General features: G+C 46.0%; 1 protein-coding gene across 1 annotated transcript in view; it reads left to right on the top strand.

Annotated features, from left to right (window-relative positions):
• Htr3b (5-hydroxytryptamine receptor 3B) overlaps positions 1–421 on the top strand; it is an 84,003-nt gene extending 83,582 nt beyond the window's left edge. Inside the window, exon 11 of the mRNA XM_008832817.2 lies at positions 25–421. Coding sequence (XP_008831039.1) covers positions 25–260 — 236 coding nt within the window. The 3' untranslated portion in view covers positions 261–421. The remainder of the gene's footprint in view (positions 1–24) is intronic.
• The last annotated feature ends 17,940 nt before the right edge of the window (positions 422–18,361 follow it).

The following is an 18,361-nucleotide window of genomic DNA, read 5'->3' as shown; positions in this document are numbered from 1 at the left end:
AGAGTGTTTTCTTCTGTCGTGCAGAGTCCCCAGTCCGTCAGGAGCACCAGGTTCAGTCAGGCACCCTGAAGGAAGTCTGGTTCCAGCTTCAATCCATCAACAACTATCTCCGAACTCAGGACCAGGTATACCAACAGGAGGTGGAGTGGCTGGCGCTCCTGTACCACTTTGACCAGCTGCTCTTCCGAAGCTACCTCGTAGTTCTGGGGCTCTATACTGTCACCCTGTGCTCACTCTGGGCCCTGTGGAGCAGTTTGTGAAAATGGAAACTGCTGGTCTCAGCCTGTGATGTCACAACACTTAACAAAAAGCTAAACAATGTTGTGGGAAGATTGATGTCTTAACAGTATGTATGCCAACTTGGCCCTGGAACCCTGCTCAAAACAGCCCAATTCTCCCAGGGTCATCACTCTATGACTCTGTCTCCTCATCTCTGTCTTTAGTCTCACATTACCTGATATCCTTCTCCCTCTGAATGCTTTATGTCCTCTTTAATGTATGTGTATGTGAGGAGGGAGAGGGAAGAGAAGAGAGGAAGGAAGGAAGGGAGGGAGGGAGGGAGGGAGGGAGGGAGAGCGAGAAAGAAGGGAGAGATAGAGAAAAGGGAGGCAGAGAGATCAAGAGGGAAGGAGGGAGAGAAATAGGGAGATGGAGAGACAGAGAGGGAAGGAGGGAGAGAGAGAAATGGGGGGAGAGATGAGAGAGAAAGAGAAAGAGGGAGGCAGAGAGAGAAGAGAGATAATGATTTATCCTACAGACTGCATACTTACAGATCTGACTCTGGTCTGCTCCCATCACTGTCTACCCAGGGGACCTTCAACTTCACTTCTCAGACCTCAATTTGCCTTATTTAAAACTGGGGCTGTTAATATTTACTGCCTTCACATGAGGCAGTAAATAGGAGATAAAAATTAAGCAACAAAACTTAGCAGCATTTTGATTTATTTTTATTTTATGTGTGTGTTTTGCCTGCATGTATGCAAATGTACCATGTGTGTGCAATGCTGCAGAGATCAGAAGAGGGCATCGAATCCCCTGGAACTGGAGTTATGGACAGTTGCTGGCTGCCATGTGGGTGCTGAGAACCAAACCTGGGTCCTTTGCAAGAGCACCCAGTTCTCTTAGACCCTGAGCCATCTCTCCAGCCCCCTTAGCAACGTTTTGAAAAGTAAATAATAGATAACCAAAATAAACACAAGGCTTGCCTGCTACCCACTGAGATGGCTTCTGGTCTGTCTTTGGTGTGGGCTCTGACTTCTAGCCTTCTGTTTGCTCGTCCTACTTTCCCCACATCTAGCCCAGGTCCATGAGTTTTGCTTGTGGTGATTCTGTAGTAACAATCTCAGAGCAACTCATTCTAGCTCACTGATCTGAGGACAAAGATATGACTTATTTTCCCAAGTCAGAGGGACAAAATCTATCCAAGATCAGATATTCAGGCCCTGGACATCCATGCCTCCACCCATCACTGGAGGTCATCTTCGGGAGGCTGGTGGGCAGAAGGGGACAGCTGGCTTTGAGACAGTCATCAGTCCTGCCTGCATAGGACACAAAAGTTCAAAGCTATTTGTCAGGAACTTATTCCTGACAAAATTACTTTTTGAAATTGCCTTTAAAAAAATATGCCCCCCTCCAACCCCATCCTGAAGAAAAAGAATTTAAATTCCAACAGCCTTTACCTGCATCTCCCCTCTCTCATTACCTCCCAGTTAGTGCTCAACGCCAATTGTCCATGAAATTCCACTGCTGCTGTTAATGAAATGAGGAACGTAAGAAGTCTGAGAACAGGAAGTGTCCATGCAAAACTCTACCTGTTTCCTTCTTTACTTCCTTCTTTCTACCACTGGCCTCCTCTGCCTTGATGGTGCTCACCTAGCCTCTGTATTGATTCTGGTCCTCTCCACATCTTATAGAGTAGGGAAGAAGGAAAGGCCTTCAGTGAAGATATCATTTCAGAGTCCCGTCCTAACTACCTTGTCTGATTCCTGGTTCTGTCACTGTCTACCCTGGGCACCTTAAGCTTCACTTGTCAGACCTCAACTTGACTTATTTGAAATTGGGTCTGTGGATATTTATTTACTTTCTCTTTGTCATACATAGGGTGATGAGATCAAAATGAAGTGACATACTTAACAGCACTTTGAGAAGTAAATAATAGATCACAAGGGGAGAGATTGCTATGATGGTACCTACTGCTCTTACAGAGGGCCCAAGTTTGGTTCCCAGCACCCATGTCTGGTGGCTCAAACCACCTGTGACTCCAGCTCCAGGGAAGCTAGTGCCTTCTGTGGGCACCTGCACACATATGCACATACCCTCACAAAGACACATATATACACATAATTAAAATACAAAAAGACACATATATACACATAATTAAAATACAATAAATCGCCGGGCGTGGTGGCACACGCCTTTAATCCCAGCACTTGGGAGGCAGAGGCAGGTGGATCTCTGTGAGTTCAAGGCCAGCTTGGTCTACATAGTGAGTTCCAGGACAGCTGGGCCTACAGGGAGACCCTGTCTCAAAAAGACAAAAAAAAAAAAAAATACAGTAAATCTGCCAGGTGTGGTGGCACACCCCTTAATCCCAGAACTTGGGAGGCAGGAGCAGGCAGATCTCTGTGAGACTGAAACCAGCCTGGTCTACAAAGTGAGTTCTAGTCAGCTGGGGTTACATTATGAGACTATGTCTCAAAAACAAAAAATAAGTAAATAAAACACATTAATCTTTAGAAAAAAATAGTAGATCACAAAATAAACATGAAATTTGCTTGCTACCAGCAGAGATGGATTGCAGTCTAAAGTCTTTGGTGTGGGGTTTGATTTCCAGCTATCTCTATTAGAATCCAGGTGTAAATTCTGATTCTCTCTAGGAGTGACTTTATTATAGGACCTAAAGGTCAAGGGCTGACTCCGTCAAGGGCCCCCTTCACAGAAAGACTTGAGTGGTAGGGGATCTCAAAGAAACTCCCCCTTCTACCTCCTGTGTAGCTCACCTTTCTGTAAACTCAGATACAATCACTTGGGCTCTTTACAGCAGCCTCTAAGAGGCTGTGGAGCCTGGCCACCAACTGGCCTCCCTTTGTCTAAGAGCTCCACAGCCCTAATCTCAACTGGTAGCCTCCAGAGCCAAGTTTGCAGCCCAAAGTGGTAGCATTATTGAGCACAGGCTCTATAGACCTCCTCCTGGAATAGTGTCCCCTCTAGAACGAACACAGGTTGTAGAGCCCCGGTTTATGGAGTAGATTCAGCTCAGCCTTTTCAGAGAGGAAAGAAACTGAGGAACAGAGCAAAAATGGGATTCTCCCAGCTGTGAATGTTCCTACCCATCCCTATACACTAAGAAGTCACAGCTCCAGTTTGATGTCTGGGATACAAAATAGATAAACACAGTTCCAGGCTAGCCAAGTAGCCTCTGTTTCATCCCAGTATCTCCAGGTAATTTCAGAGGGCTGCTGTGATGACCTTCCAGAGCCCGGTATCCTTTCTATATCGTTTTATTCTGTTTTAAAATGGGATCTCATGTAACTCCAGCTGGTCTTGAGCTCCCTATGTAGCTGCAGATGACCTTGATCCTCATGCCTCCGCCTCCACCTTCTAAACGCTGGGTTCTAGGCATGTGCCACTACACCTGGTTTTATGTGGTACTGTGGAACAAACCAAGGGCCTTGTGCATGCTAGCTAGGTAAGCATTCTGCCAGCTGAGCTACATCCCCGGGATACCCCACTGCTACCTTCTGCAATCATCTTAGAGCGGACGTGGTAAAAGAAGCTGTGCTTACCATTTAAATCTCCATACACAGCAAGTCTCTTGTGGCCTGCCTTCAAGTGAGAGGGTCAGCACCAGGAAACAAAGGAAAGAGTACCTGTGACAGGAACTTGACTTTAAGGCAGTATGCCTTCCCCAATTCCTGGTTGATGGGCAGTCAGCCCAGGACAGAGACCCTAGTTTCTCTGTGTGCTTACTCTGGGAAACTTGGGCCTCCTTCTATCCCCTGCAACATGCCCTGTGTCCTGGGAAACTCACTCATTCTCTCCCGCATCCCAGTCCCATTCATTTCTTTAGCTGCTCCTCAGGTGATTCCATCCGCTCAGTCCTGAGTTATTCACCTGACAGTGTGAGCTTCATAATTAGTTGAGCCTCAGCATGGAAGCTTTTATGAGCAGCCACACCTCCCACCACTCTCTGGTGTCCGTAATTGAAATGACCCACACCAATGATTAGATTAGGGGGCTGAAGGAGCCCAGCATGGCACTCCTGTCCTCTCCCCTGTCCTGTAGGGGAAGTGATGTAGTTAAGTTTGTGCTTCATTTGGCAGAAGCCATAAAGCAGGAATTGCAGCAAAGCTTTCTGCAGGGGCTGGAAGACACTGCTGGGCGGTAGATGGTGGGATCCAGGATTGAGGGGGAGGGAGCCCCCTGCTCCCCTTTACCTTGCTTTCTTACTGCTCCTCTGGTCTAGCACTCAGCTCCAAAGACCTGAGCCAGGTGGGTATCATTGGGACCAGGCTGCCTGTAGACAGCCAGCCCTGGATCCACCCTGCTCCAGGTCCTCCTGGTCACCTGGGCATCTTCTTTGCAGAGCTGCAGGCCAGGGAACTGCAGGTGCTCCTGGCAGTTCATCTCTTCCCCACCTCCTTGCCTAACCTTGGCTTCTCAGCCGCCCGCACAGTAGAAGCCTCCTTCCCAGGCCCATCCTTCTGCAGCCCCCTCACCTCACCCGGCCCTAGACAGCAAGATGGAATTTGGTGGGTGGTGCAATAACTGAAGTTTGTCTAAGTTTCTTCTTGCTCCTTCCTCCTCCCCACTCTGGCCATCACACTGTCCAAGGGACCCTTCCCTGCTATGCTCTTTCTTCCCCAAACTACCTTCCTAGATACCCTGCACCAAAACATACCAGAGTCTTTCCACCTGGGTCAATGCTTACACACTCCTTTAAGGGAGAAAAATGGGCAAAACAAGTTCCTGCCAATCCTTCAATCTGAGGTGTCTGCATCCCTGGAGGGGCTCAGCAGTTGCCAGGTACACAAAGCCAGAGTGAGCATGGTACCTTTCCAGAACATTCATTTCACTCAATGGTGAATTATGTACTTTCCTCCAAATACTGTTGCATTTCAGTGATAGAGTAAAAATTTGGGGGGCTGGAGAGACGGCTCACCAGCACTGGCTGTTCTTGCATAAGACCCAGATTCAAATCCCAGCACCCACATGGCAGCTAACAACAGTCCTAACTCTACTTCCAGAAAATCTGACACCCCCTTTTGTCCTCCATGGGCACTGCATGACTCATGACTTGAGTACACTTACACACATACAGGCATAACACTCATACACACAAAAATAAATAAATAAAAATTGGAATAATATTTCAAAGACAAAACTTCAGACTTCATGAAATGGGAGGAGGAATCTTGGGTTTTAAAGTTGCTTTATTTTGTGCATGTGTCTGTGCATGTATGTGTGCCACATGGGAATGGAGTTGCTTCTCTCCTTCTACACATGAGTTGCAGATAACAAACCCAAATCAGGTTGTCTGATTTGGCAGCAGGCACCTTTACCCACTGAGCCATCTCACCCAACTTTAAAATATAGTGTATCAAGCTAGACATGATGGGGCACAACTATAATCCCAGCCCTCAGGAGACATAGAGGCAGGGTTGTGAGGTTAACCTGGCCTACATGGTGAAAGCCTGTCTTAAAAATAAGCACCACATGCTGACTTCAGAGCCTTATCTCTACTGGCTAATGTCCATAGTATTGGAGGTGCTACACATGATACCAGAAAGAAAAAAATAATCATCAACCTTGCCCAGCTGTGAATCCTGTGAACTACAATAACAACTGGCCTAGCAAGATATGCCCACTAGTAAAATAGCATGAATATTATGGAAGTAACCAACCACTCTTTAAGTGGATTTAGAGTTTGCTTCATAGAATGGAGTCCATACCTAACACTGACATCAGGCTTAGGAGCCTGAGGCTAGACAAGTCACAGGACATAGGGAGAGCCTAATACTAGTTTTCTACTAAATAGTTATCATATTAAACTGATCCCTAATGACTTCTTGCTATACACATAGATCAATGCATTTCTCAACTCTCATCAGATAAGTTTCCTTATGCAGTAGATGGTGATTAACACAGAAACCCACAACTGGCCAGTGTACAAAGAACAAGAGGTTATAGGCTGCTTATCCCTAAATAGGACACCTGTATCACACTTCTGCCTCCCAAGACTCAGGACCTTTGCAAAAGAGGGGGCAGAAAGAATGTAAGAGCTAGAGGTGGTGAACAAGGAACAGAGTTTTTCAGACAACTAGTCAGTTACTCATATGAACTCAGAACAATGGTGACAACATGTACAAGTCCCATGCCAGCTCAGACCATACAAAATCCCAGCATAGACGTGAGGAAATGGGTAAAGATAGAACTCTTGGCAGGTTAACCAGGCTCCAGTGTATGGACCCGTACTGAAGGACTTTTGGGAGAAACTAAGTAGACTCTATAGGCCTTATTATATATATATATAATTGGGCAAGGGGCAATAAGGGGAGGTGTGGACAGGGGAGGAGATCTGAATACCATCAAATTATATTATATGTAAATTGCAAAAATTCAATAAAATTTTTCTTAAAAGCACCACTACGTATTAGTAGAAAATTCAAGCTACAGCATGACTGGAAGAGCAGGAGATGAATTTATTATACATGGTTCTCATGAATGGGGGCCAGACCACATTATAGTAAAGAGTGGTGGGTACCCCAGAAAATGCCTGATTTGCATATCGAGGACTGAGGCAAAGGAAAGAACTGTGGGAAAAACCTTAACTGTGTTTTCTGCAGGAAGGAATAGAAGAGTCAGGGGATGCTGATTTATCATTGGCTTTTGAATTATTTCCATGGCTCTGTGCCTTGAGGGCTATCCCTAGCTGTAGGACGCTTGACTTTGGGGTGACTGGAGCAGGTGCTCACAGCTTAGAGCATAAGAACTCATCAAAGATGGTTATAGGGGGCAAGGTGTGGGCTCTGGATCAGTTGATTTGTGTTTAGATAATACACTTGCAGGCTAGCCATTTATCATCTCCAGGAAGTGGGAAATTCTGAGAGGACAGTCTCCCTAGCATCACAAGGACTCTAGAGTCCAAAGCATCCAAATACAGAAAGTAAAAGCCACGGTCCATACAGCGTCCTCTGAGGATCTCAGGAGTATGCAGTCTCTTTCCTCTGCTTTTCTGGGCACTGCAATGGAACTGGCCTCAAAACTTAAAGAACTGCTTCAACAGAGGAGAAAGCCGTCCTCATTATTTTCTGTTGCTATGATAAAAACAGTGACCAAAACTAACATGGGGAAGAAAGCATTTATTTTATCTTACCTCTAGCAGGTTGCAGTTCCTCACTGAGGGAAGTCAGGGTAGGAACTCAGGGCAGGAACCTGGAGGCAGGAGCTGAAGCACAGACCATGGAGGAATGCTGCTTACTGGCTTGCTCCTCTGGCCTGTGCTCAGACTCATGCAACACAGGACCACCTGCCCAGGGATGGCACCAGGTCTGGGCCATCTCATATGATTCAGTAATCAAGAAAATACCCTACAGACTGGCCACAGGCCAATCCAATGGGGGGAAATTCCTCAGTTGAGAGTCCCTCCACCCAGGTGTGTCCAGTTGACAATGGAAGCTATCCAGCACAGCTGTGCTTTGAGTCAAGCATGCAGGAAGGGTTACTTGAGGAAGGTAGTACCCAGCAACAGACACATTCGTACATTGATTCACTTACCCCTTTGGCTCAGCAGTGACCTGAGCATCTGGTCTGTGTCAGGGACCTATCCCTGTCCCAGGAGAGTACCCCAATAATATGGTGTCCAGGAGCTTCAAGGAACTTTTCATACAATGGTAGTGAAGGAAGAGCACAGGTTTGAGGGCTTGGAACTGCATGTATGTGTTCCGCTGCAGCATGCCTCTTAGAGTTCACCAACACAAACCTGCTGGCTCCACACAGGTTGCCTGGATTCCTTCCTTTAGATTGTATTTATTTATAAAGATCACATGTATTTAGTTGTTTTCTTTTTTGTTGTAGTTTGTTTGTTTGTGGGGGCATGCTCTTGCCATAGCTTGAGTGTGAGGATCAGAGGACAACTTGTGGGAGTTGGTTTTCTCCTTCCACAATTTGCGTCCTGGGGATTAGACACGGTAACAGGCTTGACAGCAAAGCACCCTTACTCAGTGAACCATCTTGATGATCCTTTTTATTTATTTTTGAGACCTGACCACATGTAGCCCAGACTGGTCACCCCCTATGAAGCTAAGGCTGACCTTAAACTCAAGCTCTTTCTGCATCTAATGCCCAACTGCTGGGATTGCACACCAGGCTTGGGATGCTGTCTTGAGACCGACTTTTGGGCCACAGCTGAGCTTGATGGGAAAGAATAACATAATGAATAGGTGATATCTGCCACAGGGAGAGATAATGAGGATCCGAGCCAACATTCAAGAATAACTTCACATGGGCCAAGCACCGAGCCGAGGGCTTTGGAGGATGTTTCAGGACTACTAGAGTGTAGTGTATTTTTTTGGTTTTTTGTTTTTTCCACCAGCACATCTCCCCTTTATTAGTTACCTGGCATGTTGACATCATACAACCATGAATGTGGTTCAAGAATCAAGCTGAATGGAAGCAACAGGGCTGGGACTCGGCAGACACACTTGAAAAAACACAGCAGCCACATGGGAGATGGCCCCTCCAGGTGGGTGGAAGCCTCTAGAGTCACTTCAGCCAGGAAGCCTTACCAGAGGCGAGGCATGAACAATAGATAGATAATACTAGGGTAACTGATTATATTAGAGTTCTTATGAGGATTGTATAACATAACTATATATGCAACGTTAGCATTATCATTCCCACTTAGAGCTGAAAAGTCTGAGGCACAGGGAAGTTAGGTAAATTGCCCAAGAGCACTGCAAGTAACAAAAATGGTGTATTAGCCAGCTTTCCGTGACCATGACAAATACCCAAGACAATCACCTTATAAAGGTTTATTTTGTCTCATCATTTTGGACTACTTTTAGGCCTCTGGGGGCAGGCAGCACATCGTGGTTGGAGGATGTAGTGGAGCAAAACCACTTACCTCATGGCCTGGAAGCAAATGAGAAAGTAGAGCATGGGGTCCCTCAGCCCTCTCAGGGCAGACCCTCAAGGACCTGAGAACCTCCCAGTAGTCTCATCTCTTCAAGTTTCTACCAAATCTCAACAGCACCAAGCTGGGGACCAAGCCATGGACATGGGGGCCTCTGGGAGTTCAGACGTTCAAGAAGCAAACCAGAGCAACTCAGATTCAGATCTAAGCATTGGATCCACATCTGCACCCTTGGACAGCCCGCTACTCAAGTGCACTGTGACTCCAGCCCTTCAACTCTTGAATTTTACTCTTTTTTTTCTACCAAATCTCAACAGCACCAAGCTGGGGACCAAGCCATGGACATGGGGGCCTCTGGGAGTTCAGACGTTCAAGAAGCAAACCAGAGCAACTCAGATTCAGATCTAAGCATTGGATCCACATCTGCACCCTTGGACAGCCCGCTACTCAAGTGCACCGTGACTCCAGCCCTTCAACTCTTGAATTTTACTCTTTTTAAATAGCATGTGTGTGTGTGTGTGTGTGTGTGTGTGTGTGTGTGTGTGGTGCATGAACTCATGTGTAAAAGCCAGAGCTCAAAATCAGGTGTCTTCCTCTGTCACTCTCCACCTTATTTTTTGAGACATGGTCTCTCACGGAACCCACAGTTCGCTGTTTCAGCTGGATTGGCTGGCCAGCAAGCCTCAGGGATCCTCCCATCTCTCCCCGCACACACAACCTCTGCCACACCCCAGTGCTGGTGTTACAGATGCGAACTCAGCTTTTTACATGAATGCTGGGGATCCAAACTCAGGTCTTCACACCTGCACAATAACCACCTCAGCCACTGAGCCATCTCCCCAGCCCTTATTTCTTAAGTGTCTCACACTTGCCAACTTTATATGTGAATGAAGGAAGAGATTAGTGTTAAAGTATGTGAGTTTGATTTCCAACTCCACCAACACTTGTTGGGTTTGTGATTCTGGGCAAGTTATGAAATTTAAAAGCTATTTTAGAATCTCAATTTTTGTTGTTCTTGTTTGTTCTATCATTTGGAAATTCTAGGACGTTCTTTTGCTGAAGTGTCAAGATTTACTGAGTGCCAAACACAGTGCTTTGCATAGAGGCATTGAGAATCTTCTTCAGTACTTTAGCACTGAACTGTTTTGAGAGCCTGGGGGGAAAGGGAGAGAGACAGAGGGAGAGAGAGAGGGAAAGGGAGAAGGGGAGAGAGAGAGAGAGAGAATAATATAGTATTGGAAATCCCTAAAGATTTGCTGCTTCAAGTGTGGACCTGGACTCACATCAACATTGTCTGGGAAACCTATTAGAAATGCAGGTGCTCAGGCCCTCCAGGCCTATTGATCCTGAATCTGAAGTCAAATAATTCCCTACGGGATTCGTTTACACATTCATTCACAAACTACCCTTGGAGAAGGTGTGGGGAGGTGGCTGATCTAAGGAACAACAAGGGTAGAGGTAACTGTGGGGGTTCTGGGAGCCCCAAGGAACTGAGGGAGTAGACATTCAAAGACAGCACAGCCTCACTTGGAGTCCACACTGTTACCAGCTGGGCTGTGGGGCAACCTGCCAATCACTGCACTCCACTTGGTAATCTCCCCTCCTCACAATCAGGGCAGTCAAGCTCCCAGTGCAGCTGGGAGTCTGAATTATAGGCTATGGGCAGATGGTCGAGATAGCTGTGTGTGCCGTCCAAGGAGAGGGCAAACGAGGGTGAGGCAGGCCTCTTCTTCTGGTCCCTTCCCCTGATAGCAAACACCCTCTCAGAGAATGAAGCTGTGTAATACCACATTAGACACATCATACACTAGAGCCCATTCCCTGTCCTGCCCACTGAGGCATGATCATGGCATTTCAGGGGACCCTCTGCCCGGAGCTGCTGTGTGAGTCCCTGCCATCGCTTCTGACAGATGTACCCTCTTGGCTTACCAGACCCCTCCCCTCTCCTCAGAGTTGAGGGGTGGAGGTAAGTCTGAGACTGGAGGGACCATGTGGTGCCATCCTTCTTTATCTCTGGCATCTGGTACAGAGGTGGCACCATGCAGGTCAGAGTTCCACCTGCACAAGCATCCTCGCCAGTTTCCTGGAAGTGCCTGACTGCCACTTAAACCATCCCTCTCCCCATGCTGGGGAGTGGGAAGGGAAGAATCCTAGGCATGAGACAGGCCATGATGCTGTCCCTACTCCTGTCCCTGCTACCAAGAGAGGCCAGTACCAGGAGGAGACATCACTACTTGGAGCAGCTACTCTGTCTTCCTACCCAAGTTCCTCCTGTCTGTAACCTGCTCTCCCCGACACTGTGTCTCAGCCTTGGTCCTGAGAGAATAAATGAAAGCTCTCTCTCTCCATCTCTTAGATCTCCCCTGATGGCAATATTTCAAAGACCCATTAAGTTTTATGGGGCATCTTTTTCAGGAATGCAGGAGATTGCTCTGGGCTGTACTCAAGGCCTTAGGCCTCCCTGTAACCTGCCTGTCCTTTTGGGTACTCCCTGGCCCTCTTGCCCTTCTACCATCCTAAAGCCATTCTCCTTGCCACCCTGGGCTTCTGCAAGGGCACTGGGCAGAAACCAGGCTGGCCACTGTGGCTCTTTAAGCCTTGAGTCTCCTGATAGGCTGTTTTGGGTATCAGTGTGTGTGTGTGTGTGTGTGTGTGTGTGTGTGTGTATACTGTGCATATGTATGTGCAAATTTGTTTGTGTATGTGTCTGTGCATGTGCATATATGTTTCAGTAACTCAAAGCTGGAGGTGCGTCAGAGATCTCATTTTGCAGATTCAGTTAGAAGATAGTATCTTAAGAGTATGATAAAGATGGTAACAGAAATGTTGGCTACTGATGCTGCTGCCTACTGGACATTTGCTATACGCTGTGCACCATATAAGGACTTCTATGTTGTGTCGGACTTCAAGTCATCGCAATAATTTATTGTTACTGTTGTTGTTCACTTTATTTTAAAATTTTTTATTTATTCTATGTATATGAGTGTTTTGCCTGCATGTATCCAAGTGCACCTGTGTGTGCAATACTTACAGAGGTCAGAAGAGAGCATCAGATCCCCTGGAACTGGAGTTACAGACAGTTGTAAGCCTCCATATAGATGCTGGGAACCAAACTCTGAAGGAGCAGCCAGTGCTCTTAACCACTGAGCCATCTCTCTAACTCCTCACTTTATTATTTTTTAAAAAAGTACTTTATTGCCAGGCGTGGTGGCGCATGCCTGTAGTCCCAGCACTTGGGAGGCAGAGGCAGGCAGATCTCTGTGAGTTCAAGGCCAGCCTAGTCTACATAGTGAGTTCCAGGGCAGCTGGGGCCACAGGGAGACCCTGCTTCAAAAAGACCAAAAAAGCTCGGTGTGGTGGCGCATGCCTGTAGTCCCAGCACTTGGGAGGCAGAGGCAGGCGGATCTCTGTGAGTTCAAGGCCAACCTGTTCTACATAGTGAGTTCCAGGACACCTGGGGCTACAGGGAGACTCTGCTTCAAAAAGACAAATTTTTTTAAAATTTTGAGACAGGTTCTCACTATGTAGCCCTGGCTGGCTTATAATTGTCTATTGTAAAGCAGCCTGGCCTTGAACTCACAGAGACCTGCCTGTCTCTGCTTCCTAAGTGCTGGGGTAAAAGGCGGGCACCACCACACCTAACTTTGTTCTTACTCTTGTTCCCTCACTCCCCAATCCCTCTTGCTAGTCCCTTTTAACCAAATAGTCCCTGATTGTCCTTTTCTAAAGTTTATTTAGGGAGAGAGAGAGAGAGAGAGAGAGAGAGAGAGAGAGAGAGAGAGAGAGAGAGAACAGGCTAGCATATGCCACGGCACATGTGTGGAAATCAGAGGACAAGTTTCGGGAGTTGGTTCTCTCCTTCCACCATGTGGGTCCCAGGAATTGAACTTAGGTTGACTGGCTTGCACAGATGCCTTCATCCCATCTTGCTGGCCCTTCTCTCCTACTTTTATGACATGTTACCCTCTCTTGTTCCTGTTTCTCTGCTTTTAGGCCTGGTCCTGCCCTCAAAATCCCCTTTCTACTTTCATGTCTTACATAACATATACAATGTAATTATAATATTAATAGTTATTATATTATATATGTTTACATTTTCATCTAGAGTCCACATAGGAGAGAAAACATGATATTTGTCTGGTTTATTTCACTTAACGTAATGAGCTCCAGTTCCATCCGTTTTCCTGCAAATGTCATAATATCCTTCTTCATTACATCTTGTGCTGGATAGCTTTAGTGTCAACTTGACACACCTGGGTTGAGGGAGCCTCAATCGGGAAATTGCCTCTATTGGACTGGCCTGTGGCCATGTCTGAGGGGCATCTTCTTGATGAGTGGTGTGGGAAGGCCCAGCCCACTGTGGGTGGTGCCACCCCTGGACAGGTGGGCCTGTGTTGCATAAGAAAGCAGGCTGAGCAGGGGCCAGGAGAGCAAGCCTGTAAGCAGCGTTCATCCATGGCCTGTGCTCCAGCTACTGCCTCCAGGTTCCTGCCCTGAGTTCCTACCTTGGGCTCCCTGATGAACTGCATGCGACCTGGGAGATGTAAGACAAATAAACCCTTTCCTCCCCAAGTTGGTACTGGTCAGAGTGTTTTGTCACAGCAATGAAGAACAAACTAAGACACATCTGAATAAAAAGCTGACCAGGTGTGGTGGTGCACACCTTTAATTTCAATACCTGGGAGGCAGAGGGAGGTAAATATCTGTGAGTTTGAGGCCAACCTAGTCTACATAGTGAGTTCCAGGCCAGCCAGGACTGCACAGTAAGACACTGTTTAAAAAACAAACAAAAAACCAATAGTAATTAGGCTTTAGCAAGTGAGATTCAGGCAGATTTGGAGGAGAGCAGAGTATTATTTGCCAAGCAGACTTCTAGGGTGAGAAAGTCCTCACAGCTAAAACAAAAGCTGTGAGACAAAGCTGAGGAAGAGAACAGAGGCCATTGAGGCTGCAGTGGACATAGCAACAGGTAAGGTCATAACAGGTGAGGGTAGAGAGGTGACAGAGGCCAGATGAGCTTTGAGGGTTCTCTGTACCACTGAGTAGGCCAAACTCAGAAGGAGAGGAGGCAGAAGACACAACAAGGGTTCTGCACCCTCTAGTTTGGGGCTCTGGAAATTCCTCTGACATGGATGCTAGTTCCTATGGTAGGCTTGTAGGGCATTGCTCAAGTGGCTTATCCTAGCTGGGAGTCTCACTTTGCCTTCTCCCTTGTCAATGGAGAAGCATACACGGGGTTCTTCCCTCATTCATCCACCGAACAGGCTTCATCGAGCAGCTATGAGTCTCCAGGCACACTGTGCTGTGCTGTGGACATGAAGGGCCGTCTCTGCCTGTGCCCTGGGTAATGCTAGCTTTAACACTTGGTGCTGAAAGGATCAAGAGATTGGGGCCCTGGGAGAAGAGATATGCTGGAGTAAGGATTTTAAGACTGAAGAAAAAAAACTGGATGAGTGGAGGGTTTTAAGAAACAGCTTTGGTAATCAGTATCAGAAAGCATTCTGGCAAGGTGATTTAGCAGGCTAAAAAGCACTTGCCACACTAAGCTTGGTGATATGAGTTCAATCCCAGCAACCCACTGTGGAAGGAGAGAAGACTTCTGAAAGTGTCTTCTGACCTCCACATACATGCCAGTACTCACTCACACATACGTCCTAACACACATATACAAGAGTAACAAACAAATAATTTTAAAAGAAGAGTTCTGAAGAAACAAAAGGGGTTTCTGAGAGGTCTCCTCAGCATCGCAAAAGAAATCTGAAAGATCTTTTGCTGGGATGTCATGGACTGGTGGAGGCTGGACTAGGTGTTTGTTAAAAAGATATGATGTGCCTATCCAGTTGCTTTCTAAATATTTGTATTTATACCCATGGATTATCAGTGCTGTCATCTGAGTCTTGGAGGGAAGCTTCTATTCTTGCAGTGGGTAGTGGTTACTATGTAGGCTCATAACCAGTCAAGCTTCTGAGAATAAACAACTATTTCTGTGGCACAGTGGCCTAATGCTCAGCCATAAATGAAAGAAAATGATCAAACATCTACATTATCCCTCCAAAACTCAGGGAGTATCAAGGGAGAGGGGCAGAAAGAATGTAAGAGTCAGGGGAAGGGGTAGAGTGTTGTGTAGCTATTTTTCCCAAATTGAAGCATTACCTTATGTAAAGAGGAGGGATGCCCATCACATGCTCCTGTAAGTAACCCCAATAAACTCAGTGGCTTACCAAGCTAGTCTTGGGTGGAACTATTTGATTGGTCTGTTGCCAGTGCATAGTTGGTGGGGTGAATAGATATTTCTTCATATCTCTCCAAGAAAAGTCATACAACAGGAGCCATGTCTGTCTGTTTAACACATTCTCAGACCCAGAGGAGGCAGTGAGCAGTCCCAGTTCAAAGGCTGGCACATCCTTTCTACCGCGGTTGACAGGCCTCCCCAGGAGGACAGTATCGCAGAGCACAGGTGGATTTGGGTGGACGCCCCTGCTCCTCTTGGCTTTCGATAAGATATTGATTCATCCATCCATTTCAGCCAAAGAATATTGATTGAGCAGCCACTGAGTGACAAGCTCTCTTCTAGGTTCTAAAAATTCAATAACCAACACAATGGATAAAAATCCCTGCCTCATGGGGGTTTACATTCCAGACAGTTAATGAACAAGATGAAAAATACCAAAAACATGTATATCCCATGTAGTAGGAATATAGACAGTATCAGGGGTTATAATATGGTAAGACAATCCAAGAAGGTGATTTTTAAAAAAACGTTTTATTATTTTTTATTTTATGTGTATGAGTGTATTGCCTGCATTGTATGTAAGTGTACTCATGTTGTAAGGTCAGAAGAGGGCATTGGATTCCCCTGGATGGTTGTTAGCCATCGTATGGGTACTAGGAACAGAACCCAGGTTCACAGAGCCAGTGTTCTTAACCACTGAGCCAACTTTCCAGCACCCCCAAAGGTGATTCTTTTTCTTTTGAGGAAGACAATGGTCTCCTGAGCCACAAGCACACTGTTGCTTTCCACCTTTCCCCATCTTTCTTCCCAGACTTCACCCTTGGGCCGCTATGTGGACTGAGTGGGCTGCTTAGGAACAGCCCACTTTGGGTTGCATAGCAGTCTTTAATTCTGCTAGAGTGTTCCTGTCCTTTCCTGTTCATTTGTTAATTCTCTTGATCCCTTCCACTGGATGGGTGTAACTATCTCATTGTGCTACGCACTTTGCATACATTTCTATTACTTTTTTTGTATGTACATGAGTGTGCACCATAGGGCATATGTAGAGATCAGAGGATAACTTGTAGGAGTCAGTTCTCCTCTTCCACCATGTGGATCCCAGGAATAGAACTCAGGTCATCAGGCTCAGCAGCAAGCACCTTTACCCCACTAAACCATCTCATTGGCCCCGTACATCTCATTTAATCCTTATAACAACCTATGGGGTTAAATATAGCTACACCCAACTCAGATATAAAAATTCAAGGCTAGACATTTCAAGTATTGCTATAGCCTGGATGTTTGGGTCACCCCAAAATTCATGTTGGTAGAACTTACAGTCTTAGGAGGTGATATCTTTTGGAGGTGAATAAGTCATGAGGTTAGTGCTCTCACAAACGGCATCAGTGCCCTTAGAAAAGAGGTTCCAGAGAGCTGGTAACATGAATTATGGTTTTCATAATTTCTGTCTAGTGGGAAAGGAGGATGGTGGAGGGGGTCACACATCATTTTAGCCGGGTCATGCTGGATCACCTTTCCAATTTCAGATTAATAAATGCTGAGGTGTATTACTGTCAAAGCTCCAGGGGAATGTGGAAGACAAGTGAATTTAGTAGGCAGGGCAGTTACCCTTTTATTCCTGCTTGGTAGCTATGAAACCAAGACGCAGGAAGCTTAGCTGGCTTGTCCAAGGTCACACTGACAGTTCTCGATGGAACCAAGACTGAGACGGGGGCTGTGTTCCATTCTTCCATTGTTTCTGTTTAAAAACTCATTTAATTTTTTTGTATAGAATATGTATTTACAATTTAGTGGGATAACAAGGTAGAGAGTGAGAAATAAGTCTTGCTCCCACCCTGTCCCCCAGACAACATCACATCCCTAGAGGCAACAACCACCCAGCTTGCTGTGCTTTCTTTTTGTATCTTACCTCATTGGAAAGACAGAAGACAGAATCAGATCTTCAGAAGTGTTTTGGCTTGCGTTGGGGTTATGAACAAAGCTTGGATAGCATGGGCAAGCTCCCACATATCTCAGAACATATCTCCCAGAGTTCAAGCAGAACATTCATCAAGTGAGCCCTGTAGTATTGTATAAAGGTTGGCTAATGTCAGTCTCTGCCTCTCTTCTCTGGAAGAGCCCGGGACCAGTCATAATATTTCTGTTTTCTCTAAGAGACTGTGGAAAGGATGGATTGGACATGGGACTCATTTCTGCAGGGGAAAAGGAAATGATTCAAATTGTACTAAGTGCAATTAAAATTAGAGACTAGAAACTTTGTTTTGGAATCCCAAAGAGGGACTTTGAGGTCTCTGTCTTGGAAAATTTCTCAGAAAATACTAATTATAATACTTCAAGGCTCTATTCTTCCCAGAAGCAAGGAGATGAATAAACAGGGATCTCCAGAAATTAGAATTCAAATATGACAGAAATTTAAGTCAAGCTAATTTTTGCCTGCAGGTCCAGTTCTGGGGTAGCCAGATGGACGAACAGCTACCCCCGACCCCCGTGACACACACAAAATGGCCTCTATGGACCCTTCCTCCCTGGAATTCATTAATTCCCTTGAGTTAGGAACTTAAGCCAAATGACCTTCTGCCCCCAGCTCCAGCTCTGGGATGACCATATGGACTGGTGACTCACTAAAGCCTGGCCTTTCCTACCACTTTGCTAATTTTAGATATGTGTTCAGAATGACCTTCTGCCTTAGAGAGCACTCTACAGCTGGGGTGTCATATAGGGCACAGAAGAAAGCTTCTACCCTCAAGGAAATGAAAAGGCTGGAATTTGATGGAGATTTGGGGGGAAAGATGGGAGAAGTTTCGTTTTACAGGAAGGGGACATAACCACGAGGCTGAGTCATCCTTTTCTTGGATACTTTTAAGAACCTGGAGTGTGTGTGTGGTGTGGAGAACCAACGAAAAGAAGTGTGTATGAAAACTCCATATGGAAGCCTATTACTTTGTAAGCTAATTTTTCAAATTAAATAAAAATAAAGGAAATAGGATAAGAATATG

Source organism: Nannospalax galili, unplaced genomic scaffold (assembly GCF_000622305.1).
Source record: "Nannospalax galili isolate Female #2095 unplaced genomic scaffold, S.galili_v1.0 scaffold335, whole genome shotgun sequence".
Lineage (NCBI taxonomy): Eukaryota > Metazoa > Chordata > Mammalia > Rodentia > Spalacidae > Nannospalax > Nannospalax galili.
This window is presented reverse-complemented; position numbering and strand designations above follow the sequence as displayed.